This window comes from Tursiops truncatus, chromosome 7, assembly GCF_011762595.2.
Source record: "Tursiops truncatus isolate mTurTru1 chromosome 7, mTurTru1.mat.Y, whole genome shotgun sequence".
Taxonomy (NCBI): domain Eukaryota; kingdom Metazoa; phylum Chordata; class Mammalia; order Artiodactyla; family Delphinidae; genus Tursiops; species Tursiops truncatus.
In genome coordinates, this window is record NC_047040.1 from 65505013 (window position 1) to 65520930 (window position 15918).

General features: G+C 33.7%; 1 protein-coding gene across 1 annotated transcript in view; it reads left to right on the forward strand.

The window, feature by feature from the left end:
• SCN9A (sodium voltage-gated channel alpha subunit 9) overlaps positions 1-15918 on the forward strand; it is a 148926-nt gene that overhangs the window by 107341 nt on the left and 25667 nt on the right. The window contains exon 18 of the mRNA XM_019923191.3: positions 9236-9356. Coding sequence (XP_019778750.1) covers positions 9236-9356 — 121 coding nt within the window. The remainder of the gene's footprint in view (positions 1-9235; positions 9357-15918) is intronic.

A 15918-nucleotide genomic window follows, 5' to 3' on the forward strand; every position in this document is an offset into this window, starting at 1 on the left:
TTGGGGGAAGCTGACATTTGATCCTATCTTTTATGCATAGATTCTTGCAAAAACAAAACAAAGCACCCCTACAGAATTTTACTTAGATAATTTCTTTTTTGCAGATTGGTTCCAAACTATTTGAAATTATTTTCATCTTTATTGGATTTGTTCTTGTGTCTAAAAGCAGTGACATTTTGGTCTGACATTTAAATCAATGTTTCTTAATTTTTATATTTTGGTAAATTTGAAAACATTCCTTTCCTGTAATGCTGTTTGAAATATCAAAATTAAAAGTAAATCAAGAAATGCTACTTTTAGAAGATGCTTCAAAAACCACATACTCTCAACTCTCACCTCATTCCAATATTGAGGATCACTTATTTTAAAATGTTTGTTATGAAGAGCAAGCAGAATGCAAAAGATTGCCGTTGCACATTCTATCAATAGTGTTTAAATTCATCTCCTAAATAACAGAACTATATTACTGTTTAGTTCATTATTTCTAAATCTGTGTTGAATGATATTTAATCTTATTACTGTGTTTCAAATATATTGCTTTGCGTTGAGCATATAGCATGCATTGTCAAATATAACTAATTTCTACTTACAGGTATATGTCTTTAAACATTTCAAATCTGTTGATTAAACTGTTCCATCATGCTGCATTTACAGACTTCAGTACCTGACCTTCTTACTTCTCACAGGGGTAAAAACAAACTGGATCCATCAAGATGCAGCTCTGTGCTTTTAACCAGGCACAAACATATGTGACCACTTTTACACAGGTTACCTAAAAAAAAAAATCATACATATGTATATGATATTTTTTTTCAGTGTCATGCATGCTGTTCAGCTACAGAATCTCTCTGCCTGACCCATTGCAAGAAAGTTAAAACATATGCAATTTTTCCATAGATAAATTGACATCACAGCATGTCACTGGGGCAATTCCATTGTTTTTTGTTACTCTATTGCTTAATTCCTTGATACATCTCTCATGTCCTTAGGTGATTTCAAGTGCATGATCTATAAATTTTATTGGCTGGATTATAAAAGTTAGTATGTAACAGAAGCCACTGAAGCAGCATTTAATTAAAAAACCTCTATCAACTTCCCCTCCTAATTTAAGCTATACAGTTGACCCTTGAACAACAGGGGTTTGAACTGCGTGGTTCCACTAATACTGGGATTTTTTCAGTAGTAAAGAATACAGTACTACACGATCTGTGGTTGGTTGAATCCACGGATGTGGAACAGAGGGTGCTGAGGAACGGTGGATGCGGAGGGCTGACTACGAGTTATAATCAGATTTTAGACCTCACAGAGGGTCGTGCCCTGACCCCCATGATGTTCAAGGGTCACCTGTATATATATAGATGTATGTCATACTAAATTGTCAGGTTTATTGCAATGAGAGTAGAGTTTTAATATTCTCACCATAATAACAACAAGGAAATGGTAATTATGTGAGGTGAAGGACATATTAACTAACCTTATTGTGGTAAACATTTCACAATATATACATGTATCTAATTGTCACATTGTTTACCTTAAACTTACACAACGCTGTATGTCAATTACATCTCAGTAAAGCCGGGGGGGGAAAAATAAAAATTGTCACATTCAAATTCAGTAAATTAAAACTCAAGAAATAATTTTTGTGGGAGAAATATTTCAGGCATAAACATAAAATTCTTGTAACAGGAAAGGACCTTTCTAGTGTTAGTCGTATATTCACAGGTAAGGAAATTGAGACTCATACAGTTTCTGAGTACACATGTAGAAAGTTGGAGACAGAGCCAAAGTACCCAGCTTCTAGGCCAGACTTTGAGTATGTTTTGAAATTATTTTAAGCACAATGATAACTAGGACTTTATTTCTTTAATTAATTCAGTAATATTTGATTTTTATTTGGCAGTATATAAAATGAATCAATTAATAATTTACTGGGCTCTGCCTATGAAGGAATGAGTTGTAAATGCCTGAAATGATTAATTTGATTCCAGAGCAGATTTACACACTGATGAGACTAAGTTTCTGATTATGTACATTTGGCCCTCTGTATCCATGTATCCTTCATGAGCAGTTTCAACTAATCGGGATTGAAAATATTTGGGGAAAAATTCCAGAAAGTTCCAAAAACCACAACATGAATTTGCTGTACACCAGCAACTATTTACATGCATATACGTTCTATTTACAACTATTTACATAGCATTCACATCGTATTAGGTATTATGAGTAATCTAGAGATGATTTAAAGTATAAGGGAGAATGGAAGGATGTGCATATGTTATATGCAAATACTACACCTTTTTATATAAGCGACTTGAGCATTTGCAGATTTTGGTATCTGCTGGGGCCCTGCAGCCAACCTCCCAGGATACCGAGGGATGACTGAATATATTTCATGAGGAGATAGATATACATGTAGCCTCAAGAAAGATAAGAGGTTTAAATGGAACATATTACGAAGTGAACACTAAACCTGTCAATAAGACATGAAACACTGTCCCTAAAATTAGAAAGATTAATATGGATTGCTGTATCTGGCTAACACATATAAAAGAAATATACTACTCAGATATAATATCTTGTTTTAATTTTAGTATAACCTGTTGAATGAATGAACTCTAAAATTCCTTGGAAGGAAAAAAATCCACATTAATAAGAATCTTGCCTTTTTTATATTTAATGCAGTTCATATTTTCAATTTCTCTGTCATTGTTAGGATGTTTGTATTATTGTTTTCCGTTTGCAATGATGGAAGCAAAACTCTATCCTAAAATTGATACACTCTAGGAATAGTAATGATAGGAGTTTCAAATTTAAAAAGAAACATATAATTGTTCTAGTTTACTTGCAGTTAATTTTAAAGGTGCTCCTAGGTAAAAGACATATTTTTCTATTTCAAATTGATGGTGATTTACAGGCAATATTTTAGAGAACCATTTTATTCCAAAATGCAGTAAATTTCCTTCCCCTAGAACCTAAGTAAAGATGTACACATATACAATAGAATCTATATATGTACAGCTAAAACACAATTTTTGAGAAAACTGTTTATAGAAATATATATGTGTGTGTGTGCTTAATTCCTAAATTATTATTACTTTTTTTTTTTTTTTTTTACCAAACTACTGTTAGAAAACTTGAGGTACATATTAAGGAGTGGTTGTTCTCCAGATAAACAAAAATTCAGTTGCAAAAAATTGACTTGAAATACAATACTTTTCTTTGTCAGAAGCTACCTACATAAAGGTTAGGAAAAATATATTTTATCTGTGCCAAATTTTATTTTACATTGTGTTTGCAGTATTAGAAGCCCCGGTATTTAAAAACTATTGGAACGTTCCGATTGGAATTGTTGCAATTGGAATTTCTTTCCTTGTCCTTCCTCATTATGGGTAGTTTTAGGGAATACCATTAATCACTCAGATGTACAGGTAGTTTGTTTTTTGTCATTTCCTTTTTTATTATAAATAATATTTAGTGACCTTGAGTCATAGAGTATATGCTTTTACCTCACATTTTCCTGTCATGTTTGCTTGTGTTCCAATCCGTACTTGGAGTTTCCTAGCAGGCCTCAAAAGTAGAACTGTTTAAGTGTTCGTTCCTAAAGTTTTTAAGGTATTTCTTCTGATTTGGCCCACTGTATTCCAGCTTTTTAAATAACTATCCTCTGCAAATAGCAGTTCTGTGTTAGTGCACAAAGCCTTTGAATAACGGGGGTTGCTTTACCTTTCAAGACCTTACTGGTGAATGCCATTTGCCTTTCCATTAGAAAGAAGTTGATGATACTGTAGGATTTGGCTGAGAAATCTATAGCCGGTCAGATCTTATATGGCCCAATTTTGCTGCATTTGTTTGTTTGTTTTCATACGCAAGATCTTGATCTTGATCTTTCAGCCCCGTAAATTGTCCTGTTATTGAATAGAAAGTACCCTAGCTAGAAGATTCTGGGAAAACTAGGAACTTTCAGTAAACTATTTGCTTTATTTTGAATTTCGCTGGTGGTGACTGTGATTTGACCTCATTATTTCTCCATCAACTAATACTACAAACCATCTGACCATGTGATGGAGTTGTTAAGTAGATTTCCTGCTGAATGAACAACTATTCCCAAAAAGCCTACACAGCTTCTCTAGTAGCGATAAACAAAACACTAGGAAAGGAAAAACTCCATTTTCTTGCCCTTTATATGAAAAAGTGCTGGAGTTTTAGTTGCCCATAATGTGAAAAAAGAATTTACTGTAACTAGTAAATAAACTATTTTCTGCTAATTTAAATGGAAGTGAAATGAAAATCTAGATCACAGAGAGGAAAAAATATTTAATTTTCCATTGATGAAGTGTATCTGGAGTACTTTTTAACTTTGGTCATTGCCTTTTTTTTTTTTTAACATCTTTATTGGAGTATAATTGCTTTACAATGTTGTGTTAGTTGCTGCTGTATAACAAAGTGAATCAGCTGTATGTATACATGTATCCCCATATCCCCTCCCTCTTGCGTCTCCCTCCCACCCTCCCTATCCCACCCCTCTAGGTGGTCACAAAGCACCGAGCTGATCTCCCTGTGCTATGCGGCTGCTTCCCACTAGCTATCTATTTTACATTTGGTAGTATATATAGGTCCATGCCACTCTTTCACTTTGTCCCAGATTACCCTTACCCCTCCCCATGTCCTCAAGTCCATTCTCTATGTCTGCGTCTTTATTCCTGTCCTGCCCCTAGGTTCTTCTTAACCACTTTTTTTTTTTTTTAGATTCCATATATATGTGTTAGCATATGGTATTTGCCTTTTAAAAATAATTTTGAGAGAAAGCAGAATTCCAGAGAGACTGGAAAAGGATTTGAGGGACTTTGAGGGGCCCAGAAGCCAAATCATGTAAAGAAACGAAATATCATTACTCTCAAAATAAAAAAAAAAAAAACCCACAAATGGTAATACCATAGGTAATCTTTAGTTTTAAAAGGCTGAAAGGGGTAGTGTTTGCATTTCTTCAGAAGGCAAAAAAAGAGCCTAACAATTGCAAGGGAGAGGAAAGCATATTTTGGCTTTAAAATTCAAGTTATCCCATAATAGAACGGTAAACTTGGAAAAACAAGCATAGTAGCTATCTGTGGAATTCCTCTGTAAATGTTCTTTGATCCTTTATTCTAAACTTTACCATTTCATTCCTCATTATAGATTCAGAGCCCTCATTATAGATATCAATTGTAAAATTAGGCTATAAAATTAAAAGATGGGTGATATTGATTTGAATCTAATAGAAGTCTTTCTTGTTTATTGACATACAGTGGAGCTTAGTGTATCACTAATGTCTCCCATAATTTTTCTGCCCTTATATGCCCATCCTTTCCTTTTGATTTGCTTCTTTCAATCTTGCTGTCCTTTGGGTTTTTTTGTTTGGACGTTCAGGTAAAATAACTATTCTAGACTCTGCTACTCAAAGAATACCTTTCTTGTGTTGTGTGAAGCAAACAGCCTTATAGCATGTACTTTAAACATGACATCTTTCGGATGTTTTCAACACCAATCATCCTCTTTGAATAAGGCTTTTGTGGAGTTCTGTGTTTTCTACAGTGCTGCTATATGTTGATAGTGTTTTTGATTTTGAGTGCCAGATTGTCACGTTATTAGACAATCCTACTTCATACCTCTCGAAATAAATGACCAACTAGCATTAACCACCATCCTATACTAGCATCAAATAGGCTTACAATGAGATCGCCTATTTCAGGAAATGACAGTAACAAATTTGTAAGTGACCAGCCTAGGGCAGTTTTTCATATGACACCTATATTTAACAGAGTTTCTAACTATATGCAGTGTTGTAGAAAACACACCTTCAAGACAAAAGGAGATCCATGAAGAATAATTAAGCTTTAATTTGATCATATTTTCAATAGTGAAATAGCTACATAAGTTTATAATCAAGAGTAGGATGTTTCAAAACTACTTCAGTGTTTTATGGATGCTTATTGAAGAATATAGAAACACATGTCAAAAAGTACATATATATAGTATAGTAATTACCTAAAGGAAATAGAATCAGGGCGAGAGTGGAGGGGACTTGTATTTTTCATCACATGCTATTGTACATTTGAAATTTTTGAATCAAGTGTATAGGTTTTATTTAAAGGAAAGAAATAAAAAAATTAGAAAGTACCTACAGTCAATACCATATTATTTAATAAAAAGTCAGGAATGCTAACTATAGCATATTTCCTATTCTATACTATACTAGTGAGTCTACCTTTATGGTCCTGTTTTTACACTTATTTCTATTAATATGTAGACCACGACAGATTAAGAATTATCTTTGTTGACAAGCAAAGAAGTAATAGACAAGAAGTATATTTCACATTTTACTAAAAATAAAATCGATGTGAAATTTTAAAATGACCTATTTATGAAACCAGAAGGGAACTTTTTCATACTGAAGTATTTATTTCACTGCTCTTAGTATAGTATAACTATTCTTCCATTTCCAAAATCACAAGAAAACTAAATAGTAAATGAGTATACAGAAATGAAAATAATCATATAATTAATTATATAAAATGATACAAATGATTGACTTGATCTTTACTGTATACTAAATAAGAATAAAAGAAGATTCAATAGTTAAATCTAGCAATGCCTACTATGAGATTTAAAAGAATTTACCTTCAAGAGAAAACCTTTGTAATAGATGTTAGCCTTTCTATTTAAAAATGTCCTTTTTGGACCCTGTTAAAGAAACTTCTGCTTTAGTAGGTATGAAGTTTAAAAGCTGAATAGATTAAAACTAAACTGTCTATATTGCTAGGACATGCCCATAAATATTTAACATTATATACAGTACTGAAATAGCTACTTGTGAATACTTAATGCATTCCCAGGAAAACATTGAATTCCTAAAAACATTCTAAACATTGAATTTGGCTTGTGATACAAATTATAGTTCATATTAAATATTTTGATAATTTCTGTTCCAGTGAGGAATAATTTTGAATAACTGTCATTTATGATGTAAGATCCGAGCCAAACTCCGAATTTAATTGACAAAATATTGCCATAAAAGTTATGGGGGGGGAAGCCTTCAATGGCAAGAATACACGTCATAAAATCATCTTAATTTTTACTTATAAATTAACTTGGTATAAGTCAGCTTTGTTAATGCTCTTTTAAAGAGTGAGAAAACCAAATGTTGAGGTTGAAGATGCTTTCATTAATTTAACATACATCAGGGTTCTGCAGATTTGAAACATTTTATTTAAAAGTTGTTACAAGGTGAGAAAAAAATCATTATAACTATATCCTAGTTGTCAGCATTTTGGCTAATAGCAGGGAGGAGCTTTGTATTCTATCAGCTATTTCACCCACTGCTTTTCCTCAAGGTCCAAGCCAATAACTTCTTTTCAGCATGGAAATGTTTGGTCTCATCTCCACAGAATCATAGTGCCTTGTCCTTCAATTCCCTAGTGACAGTTCACTTGCAACTGAAAGGTCAGGAATTGAAGACATCAAATAATTGTAGTCTTTTAGATATGGTACTTAAAATGGGTTTTTGTGGTAATTGGCACAATAGGACACATTAATAATTATAAGTTTCCCCATTGTTTCCTGGAGTAATATATATTTTAAAACCTTAAGTCTTACAGGATATTGTCTTACAATTAATTTTTATTTGTTTTTTTAAGTAATTTTAGATTAATTCAATCAGTTTAACCTGCTTCTTAAGTGAAATTTCATATTGATACTGTTAATAACGTAATATTCTAAAACTCTTCGACTATGTGGGAATAATACTGCTATGCCAATGTAGATTAGAAGTAGTAATTTAATAGTGTTCATAATTCTTTACCTCAGTTATACAAACCACTTTGCTTACATCATTCCTTATGTTCAATTCTTATCAATGCCTTTTTTACTGATATTGAATACTGTGTGATAATAATAGTACTGAGAATTTAATGTGGTACCCATAAAGGATACTTTTAGCTTCCAAAGTCATTCTCTAAAAGTTAATATTTTAGTTTGGGCCTATGATCTTAATGCAAATCAACAGATTGAAGAATCAATTTAAATGAAATAAGTATTTCCTCATTTTTAGCACTTACATTTGTTTGAATTATTCTTAAAAAAACAAGTAAAGCTGTAATCTTATTAAGAGAAGTACATGCTATAATAACTAGTAGTTTTCAATATTCACATGTCGTTTAGCAAATGAGAATGAAAATTGAACTCTTCCATTGATGTGCTGCTCTTCCCCTTATAAAATAATATTAGGAAAATTTGACACAGTTTTGCTACAATTGCTGTATGTATTTTATCTAAAACTTTCTGTGTATGTGTATGTGTGTAAACATCATGTTTGATCACAAAGTTCTGGGTGGGGAAAATTTGTGTTATGATCAGTTTTATGATCATAATGACAATGAGTTCATTCCTCTCATGTGTTGGTCTGCCATGTTCAATTTCATGGAGTCTTTGTTTCAGAGTTTGCATGTGGTGCTCACTTTAGTAGCCACTATCTCTTGACATTATAAATAATATTTATGATCTCTTCTACTGTATCCTGAAATTCTATCACTGAAATAGGTGGTATTGGATAAGATAATTACTATGGTCTTTGACATTTTGATTCCAATACAGTATTTGACTTTTTTTGTTTTGATGAAAGGCCTTCTATCTATATCATCCTGATACATATTCTCAAATCCAAGCGTTAATAGAAAAAAATATGTTTGGATTTCATTTTACACTGATTTTATTCTTTTTAAAAATTTTAAGTACCAACAAGCTTTTTCTGCCAGTTGTCAGATCTGACCTTTCAGTTATCAGGTGTTGGCAATTTGGCACTTGTATATTATTTCTATCAGGGTCTTGGTTGTTCTAAAATAGTAATTATTGGTGTATACAAATTTATATTAAACATAAAACAAAATAAAAATGTGGCCAATACTTTGCAGATGTTATAGTTTACATAAAAATATTACCTTAAGACTAATTCTGTCCATAACTTGTTAGCATACGAAAAATAAGGAAATGTATTTTTCACAGGATGTGTAGATAGAAAGATCAAGCACAGATGCATTGTAAGGTGACCTGACCTCAATGTATGTTTATATGTTTTTATGGCCATCATACTGTTAATCTCTTTTCATAACACTTTGCATGACTCTGATTATCAAATATGGTTTTAATGCAAGATTTGAATGAACCCTAAATGAACGCTCTGGTGGGGTGGTGAATTTCTTTTTAGAGGCTGAACGGATCGAGTTCCTCTGAGTGCAGCACAGTTGATAACCCTGTGCCAGGAGAAGGAGAGGAAGCAGAGGCTGAGCCTGTAAATTCAGATGAGCCAGAGGCCTGTTTTACAGATGGTAAGAGAAAAATTGAGACCTCAGTTAGCAGCCATTTATTAGTGTTTTGGCTTTGGTCTTAAAACCTAATACTTACTGGGGGTTGATGAGTAAAAAGTCAGAAGACTCTATTCCATGCTGATTCAGTCATGGCTCTGTGACTAAGGGCAAGTTGCTGGAGCTTTCTAAGCTTCAGTTTCCACACTTATGATATGCTACTAACAGTAATTTATGACGGTGACGCTGTTATACTATATAGCACTCTACTTACTGAAAGATGTTCATATTCTCCTTTAGGTCCTTAATTCATGTTCTCAGTTCCATGGAACCAGTAAACAAATTAATGGGGTAGATGGTACTGTTGTCCTTTTCATCAAAAGCTGGAGCTACTCAGTCAGGAAACCATTTGAGACAGTTGACCATAGTCTGTCTCAAACTTCTTCCTTCCCTTGGTTTCAGAGGCCACACTCTACTTTTGTTCTTCTTTTACATCACTGCGAATTCTGAGTTTCTTCCCCTATTTCTTTTAGTGACTATTTTTTATGCACAAACCTTAAATAATGACGTTTCCCCACGTTTTGATGCTTGGTTATCTACTTTTCTTATTCTCTAGCCCTAAGCGGTTTCATCCATGTCTGTGGTGTAAGCAACCATTTCTGTACTGTTGCTCTTAAATCTTTATCTTTACCCCTGACTTCATTCAAGTTCCAGATCTGCCTACAGCTCCCCATTGCTCATCTCCATCTGTTGTCTTTAAACAACAGTTGAATAAGTTCAAAACAAACTTCAGTGGGGTTTCCACATGTAATCTACAGCTTCTTCCAGTCTCTATCACATTTAGTGACGTCATGATCTATCTTGCCTCTCAAGCTAGACTTTAAGTCAGTCCTAACCTCTCCCTTTCTAGCCACAAGTTGATCACAAAACACACAAGTTGATCAGAAACTCTGGAGATAGGGTCCGAGTCCTTCAGGGGATTCTGATGCACACTAAAATTTGAGAACCATTGGTAGGATAAAACCTGAAGTCCTTAACTTGGCATGTAAGGCCCTTTACATTTGGCCTCAGTGTCTTATTTTATAACAGTGCCTCTCTTCATTCCGTTTCACTTTCTATCTTACTGAACGTCTTACTACTCCTGGAATTTTTCAGGGATTTTATTCAAAGCAGTAACTTTGAACTTGACTTGGGAAAGTATGCAGTTTTCTAAGCAAGTATTGTGTCATCTAAGTAAAAACGCAAACCTTTTTTGGTAGGGTTGCAATGTAATACGATAATCTATTATACAAGCTTTGGAGCATGATAAATATGAGTTCTAATTGGCCTACTGCTAACTCTCTGTGAGACCTTGAGCACATTTTAATCTTGTACCTCAGACGCCTTATCTGTAAAATGGGTACATTTTACATCCATATCATAGGGATGTTGAGAGATTAAATGAGATAGCATTAATAAATTAATTAGCACAGTACTGTCTTTCATCTCCTTCTAGTTTCCTTACTGTTTTTAAAGTATTTTGTTAACAGTCTTATCTAGAAGCAATGGTAGCCTTGATGCTAAATGGCTCGCAATCTACTCATGGGCTTAAACTCTCAGCATTTGTGGTTTTTTGTGGAAATCACTGACTCGCTTTCATTCTTCAAGATTTTCTCAACCAGTCTCCTATAACACTCATGCAGTAAACAAAATGACCGGCAAATAAAGATATCTGCAAACTACAATGGATGCATGAATTCTCTTTAAATAAAAGCCAAATGTCATTTTTTGTGTGTGTGAGAAGCAAAAAAGTGTGACACCCAATTAATAGAAATTTGTGTTAGCTCAAATTAGTACCATAAGCAAAACACATGGAGTTTTCTTTAGAAGTGTTCATGTTAAAGGCATTTAAGAGTATCATCATGTATTTCAGCATCACGATGAAATTAAATTGACTAGTACCATGTAAACTTAAATTTGTACGGATGCTACCAAGATTTCTTCCACACATTTTATGAATGACCCTGACTTAAAATTCTAGGATAACCAGAAAGAAGTTGGGCTTATCAAACAAATTATGGCTCTATATCAGAAAAGGGCTTTAGAAAACCTTAAACCCTCTGCAGAAAGTATTAATGCTAAGCTATTTCAGACTGTAGGTGCTATCTTACTGAGATCAAACTTTACAAAAGTTATTTTAATCCCATAAAATACCAATGAGAATACTTATATAATGACTTGGAGATTATTCATAACTTCTAATTTGAGTCTAGTATATAAGAGATATTATAGAAACACATTTTCAGTGAATTGTGGTCTTGACCACTGAAAATTTACTGAGAACCAAAGTTTCAGTTGTACAAGATGAATGCATTCTGGAAATCTAATGGACAACAATATGAGTGTAGTTAACAATACCGTGTTGTGTACTTGAGATTTGCTGAGGGTAGATCTTCAATGTTCTCAACGCACCCAAAGAGAAGAAATTGGTAACTACGTGAGGTGTTGGCAATTCAATTAACTTGATCGTGGTGATTATTTCACAGTATAAACCTATATCAAATCATCAAGTTGTACACCTTAAATATATACAATTTCTAATTGTCAATTATACCTCAGTAAAGCTGGAAGAAATGGGCAAAATAGGAGAAGAATAGGCAAAATCAATCTACAAAGGTAGAAGTCAGACTAGTGGTTACTTTTAGCGGGTACTGATTGGGAAAGGGCATGAGGGTGATTTCTGGGTGCTTGGAAATGTTATATCATGACCTACATGGCTGTTACATGAGAATATCAATCTGTATACTTAAAATATGTGTAGTATACTGTATGTATGTTCTCAATAAAAATGTAAATAAACAGATAAATATATTTTTTTAAATGACAAGAAAATATACTGGCAAACACACATCTCTGAGTCATATCACTTTGAGCAGCTGTGCTCCACTCGAGACTTTATACTCACCGGACCTGCTGGGCTAAGAGGCTCAGCCTGATAAATTAAACAGGGCAACCAATTTTCTGAGCCCTTCAACCCTTTATCCACTTAATCATTCTTTTATCCAATCAACGAATAATCGTTTAATACCTTCTGTCTGCCAGGCCCAGACCTGAGCACTAGACAGAGATAGAGCAGGGAAAACAAAACAATGTTTCTTACCCAAATAAATAGATAAATATTTAGTAGGTCCGATAAGTGATACATGCTATGGAGAAGTAAAGTGAAAATGGGAGTACTAAGACTGAGGGGTAGAAGCCTACTCTCATAGAAACAGAGTGGTCAGAGAAGGCCTTTCTAAAAAGATAACATTGGACCATGCAAATATATGAAGGAAGAGTATTTTAAGCAGAGTAATGAAGGCACATGCCCTGAAGTGGCGATATGCACATTTGAAAACAAAATCAAGAGGCCGGTATGAGTAGAACAGATTGAGAGGTGGAAAGGGTGGTAGAAGTTGAGGTTAGAGACACAGTAGAGGCCAGATCTCAAGAGGACTGAAAAACATAATCTCATTTAGAAGTCTTACAAAATGCCATCTTAAGAGCAGATAGGTGGATAGCAAGGGCAGAAGCTGGGAAACCTTTTGGATGTCCCTGCGGTAATCCAGGTGAGAGATGATGGGAGCATAGACTACTGTGGGAGTATTGGGGATGGTGAGAGTTTGAGATTCTGAGTATATTTTCAAGTTAAAGCTGAAGGGATTTGCTGGTGGATTCGATATTGGGTGTTAAAGCTTTCTTCTCTTTAGAAGAGTCAAAGATGACACCAAGCTTGAGGCCTCAAGAAACTGGAAATAGATGGTTTCCACATGAAGAGTTCAAAATGAGTAGGCTTGACAGGATGGAAAATTGGGAACTTGTTTACTCATAGTGGAAATGACCCTTACCAAGTCGTGATTGGTTGAAAAGTGTTACGCTAGAACCAGTGCCAATTTACAGTAGCATTTGGCCTCTAGAGGTTTTTGTTACCTGAAGGGCAGCAGAAAAATCAAAGGAAGTGGGAGAGTTAAATCAGAATAGTTGTGTTTCAGTGAAGACGAATGCTAAAATGATTTTGTTGTTCATAGCCTCACATCCACTGATCCTTTTTAACTTCATAACTATCACTTTATTCATTTGCATCTTGTTCCTCTTCACCTTTTTCTCCTCCCTCTTATTCTGTGTTTTTCCTTAGTTCTGTTTCATTAGCTTTGTCATTCAAGACTTCAGGTACCTTCCCCAGATCTGGTACTGCTCTTCACTGTCCTTAATTCTACCTGTCTTTGCAATCTGTATAATTATGAACATGACATGACTCTGATTCTGCTTGGTTTTATATTATACTCCTTTTGGATTATACAATTAGTAACTCACAAAATCAAGATTAGGGTGTGAGAAGGATACACTCTTTTCCTTAAAATAATGTATTTTCTATTAATTTAGTAGGAGGAGCTAACTCAACTTTCCCCCAAAATGTTCTGAGTTCCACTTTCTATAAAATAACTAATTCTAAGTTTAGTAACACAATAACCAACTCCTTTGTGCCTATATTTTTCTTTTTTTGGAAAGAAAATGTGGACAAAAAACTTGTTTTAAAGGATTTAGAAGTTTTTAAGAAGTGTTTAAAGACATGTTTTCCTAATAAATTTTTATATTAATTATGCGGATCATGCTGTTATATTTTTATTAATGGCTAAACTTAGAAGAGGCCTGTGGTTTCTTTTTTATTTGAAAGCATTAGTTTAACATGATGAAACACAATAGAGATTTTATTTAATGGATCACAAGAGCAAATTAATGAAACCACCCAAAAGAAATAGCATTTACCCATGGGGACCTATTTTAAAATGTTTGAGACATTCTGTGCTGTATTTACATTTAATTAATAGTCCTTTTAAAAAAGAAGGTGTGATATAATGTTGCTAACCAGCTAGGTTGGAAATCTCTTGGGATATGCCTTTGCATAAAAGCTAGACAGGCAGTGGTCCTATTCTCCTGCTCAAAATAAGAGAGAAACTCTCTGAGGTGTGATAAATCCTGAGGACAATACTTATGAACCTTCATCTCAGATAAAAAGTTTACTTACTTTTCTAATTAGAGTATATAGTGCCTTTTCCTGCCTCAATCATAAGAATAATATTTCTCTTCCACCTTAAGACCTACAAAAAGAAATCCCAAATAGTAAAATCTTCTTAACCAAAGAGATAACTTTCTCCTCTGGTAATTATACTTGATGCAGATAGATTCTGTTCTGCACAAGATCTTTGTTTTTAAAATAAATTCGAAAGTCTCAAGCATTAAGTTAATAAAAAAAATTCCATCTTAAATTTTTCCACTCTATCTGGTGTTTTCTTTTGCCCTGAAAAAGATGATCTGGTGTCAATTTTTGGCCTTACCTTTTACTATTTTTTCATATCATTTTATAAAATATTCTTTCTTTACTAAATGCATTTGAGATATAAAGTAATTGTTTTAGATACAATGAAGATAAATTCTTTCGGATCTGAGGTCATGTGAACTGTAATTAACATTGGATAAATGAAGCCATGTGTATATTTTCCTTTCACCATGTTGTTGTTGTTTTCTGTTTCATCCAAATTTTGTGTAAATTCTAGAATTCACAAAGACATGACCCTTCAGATCATGACTAATGCTTAGATTATTTTAGAACTCTTTTTGGGGGGGTTATGTCTTTTAAGTCAACTATCCCAGCATGTGAATCTATGTAGAGGATTGTAGTAAGTACTGTGAGCAGAAAGAAAGGGCATAACAGGCACAGTTCAGCCTTCTGGGAACTTAGAAGTTTCCAGAGAGAAAGGACAAGATCACATAAAATTGTTAGCAAAAATGTCGGACTTGGGAGAAAAACATAACTTGCTACATTTCTATAAAACTGGAAATTAAAGTACTAGGAGATACCTCGTATTAAGGATCAATGAATTAATTTCGCTACAGAATCGTAAAAGAAGCCATAACAAGACATTGTCCAAAAAATGTATTTCATCAAGAGAATTCTACCTTTGTTGTTTCAGGACAGACAGCTTATGATTATATGAAGTTATTACTTGATAGGCTCAATATTTTTAATGAAATATATTGTTTCATAGACAAGTAAATTATTTTGAGTGCCTAACTTGCAAACTTCTAAAACAAGTCTCTAAAAAGTGCTGTTCATTCTTGCTTTCCCACCTTCTACATTCCCTCCAAACGAGGTTTTTGATCTAAAATTTTTAAGCGAAGAATTCACTGTAGTTTCTCTTTTTAAATTCTTCCTTTTTTAAGTAATTTTGATGATTTATTTTTTAATCAACTTTAATTTTTTTTTTAATTTCAATCATTATCTCTCTGAGCCTCTCTTGGCCATAGCTGTGTTCACCAGTCCTTCATGGAACTCTTCCCTGACTTTTCTTTTATTGCAGCCTCTTGTACATTTTCCCCACCCCAACTTTGTCACCTCCTTCAGGGTTTTCTCATCTTCCACCTTTCCCAGTGGTGGACAGGTAAATGTTTAACAACCAGTTCTCCAAGAAAAAGAAAGTATGCATACATCCATCAGTTTACCATATATTTTACTGATATAAAGGATATGTGGTACACAATTTACAGGCAGTAATATAATCAACATCCT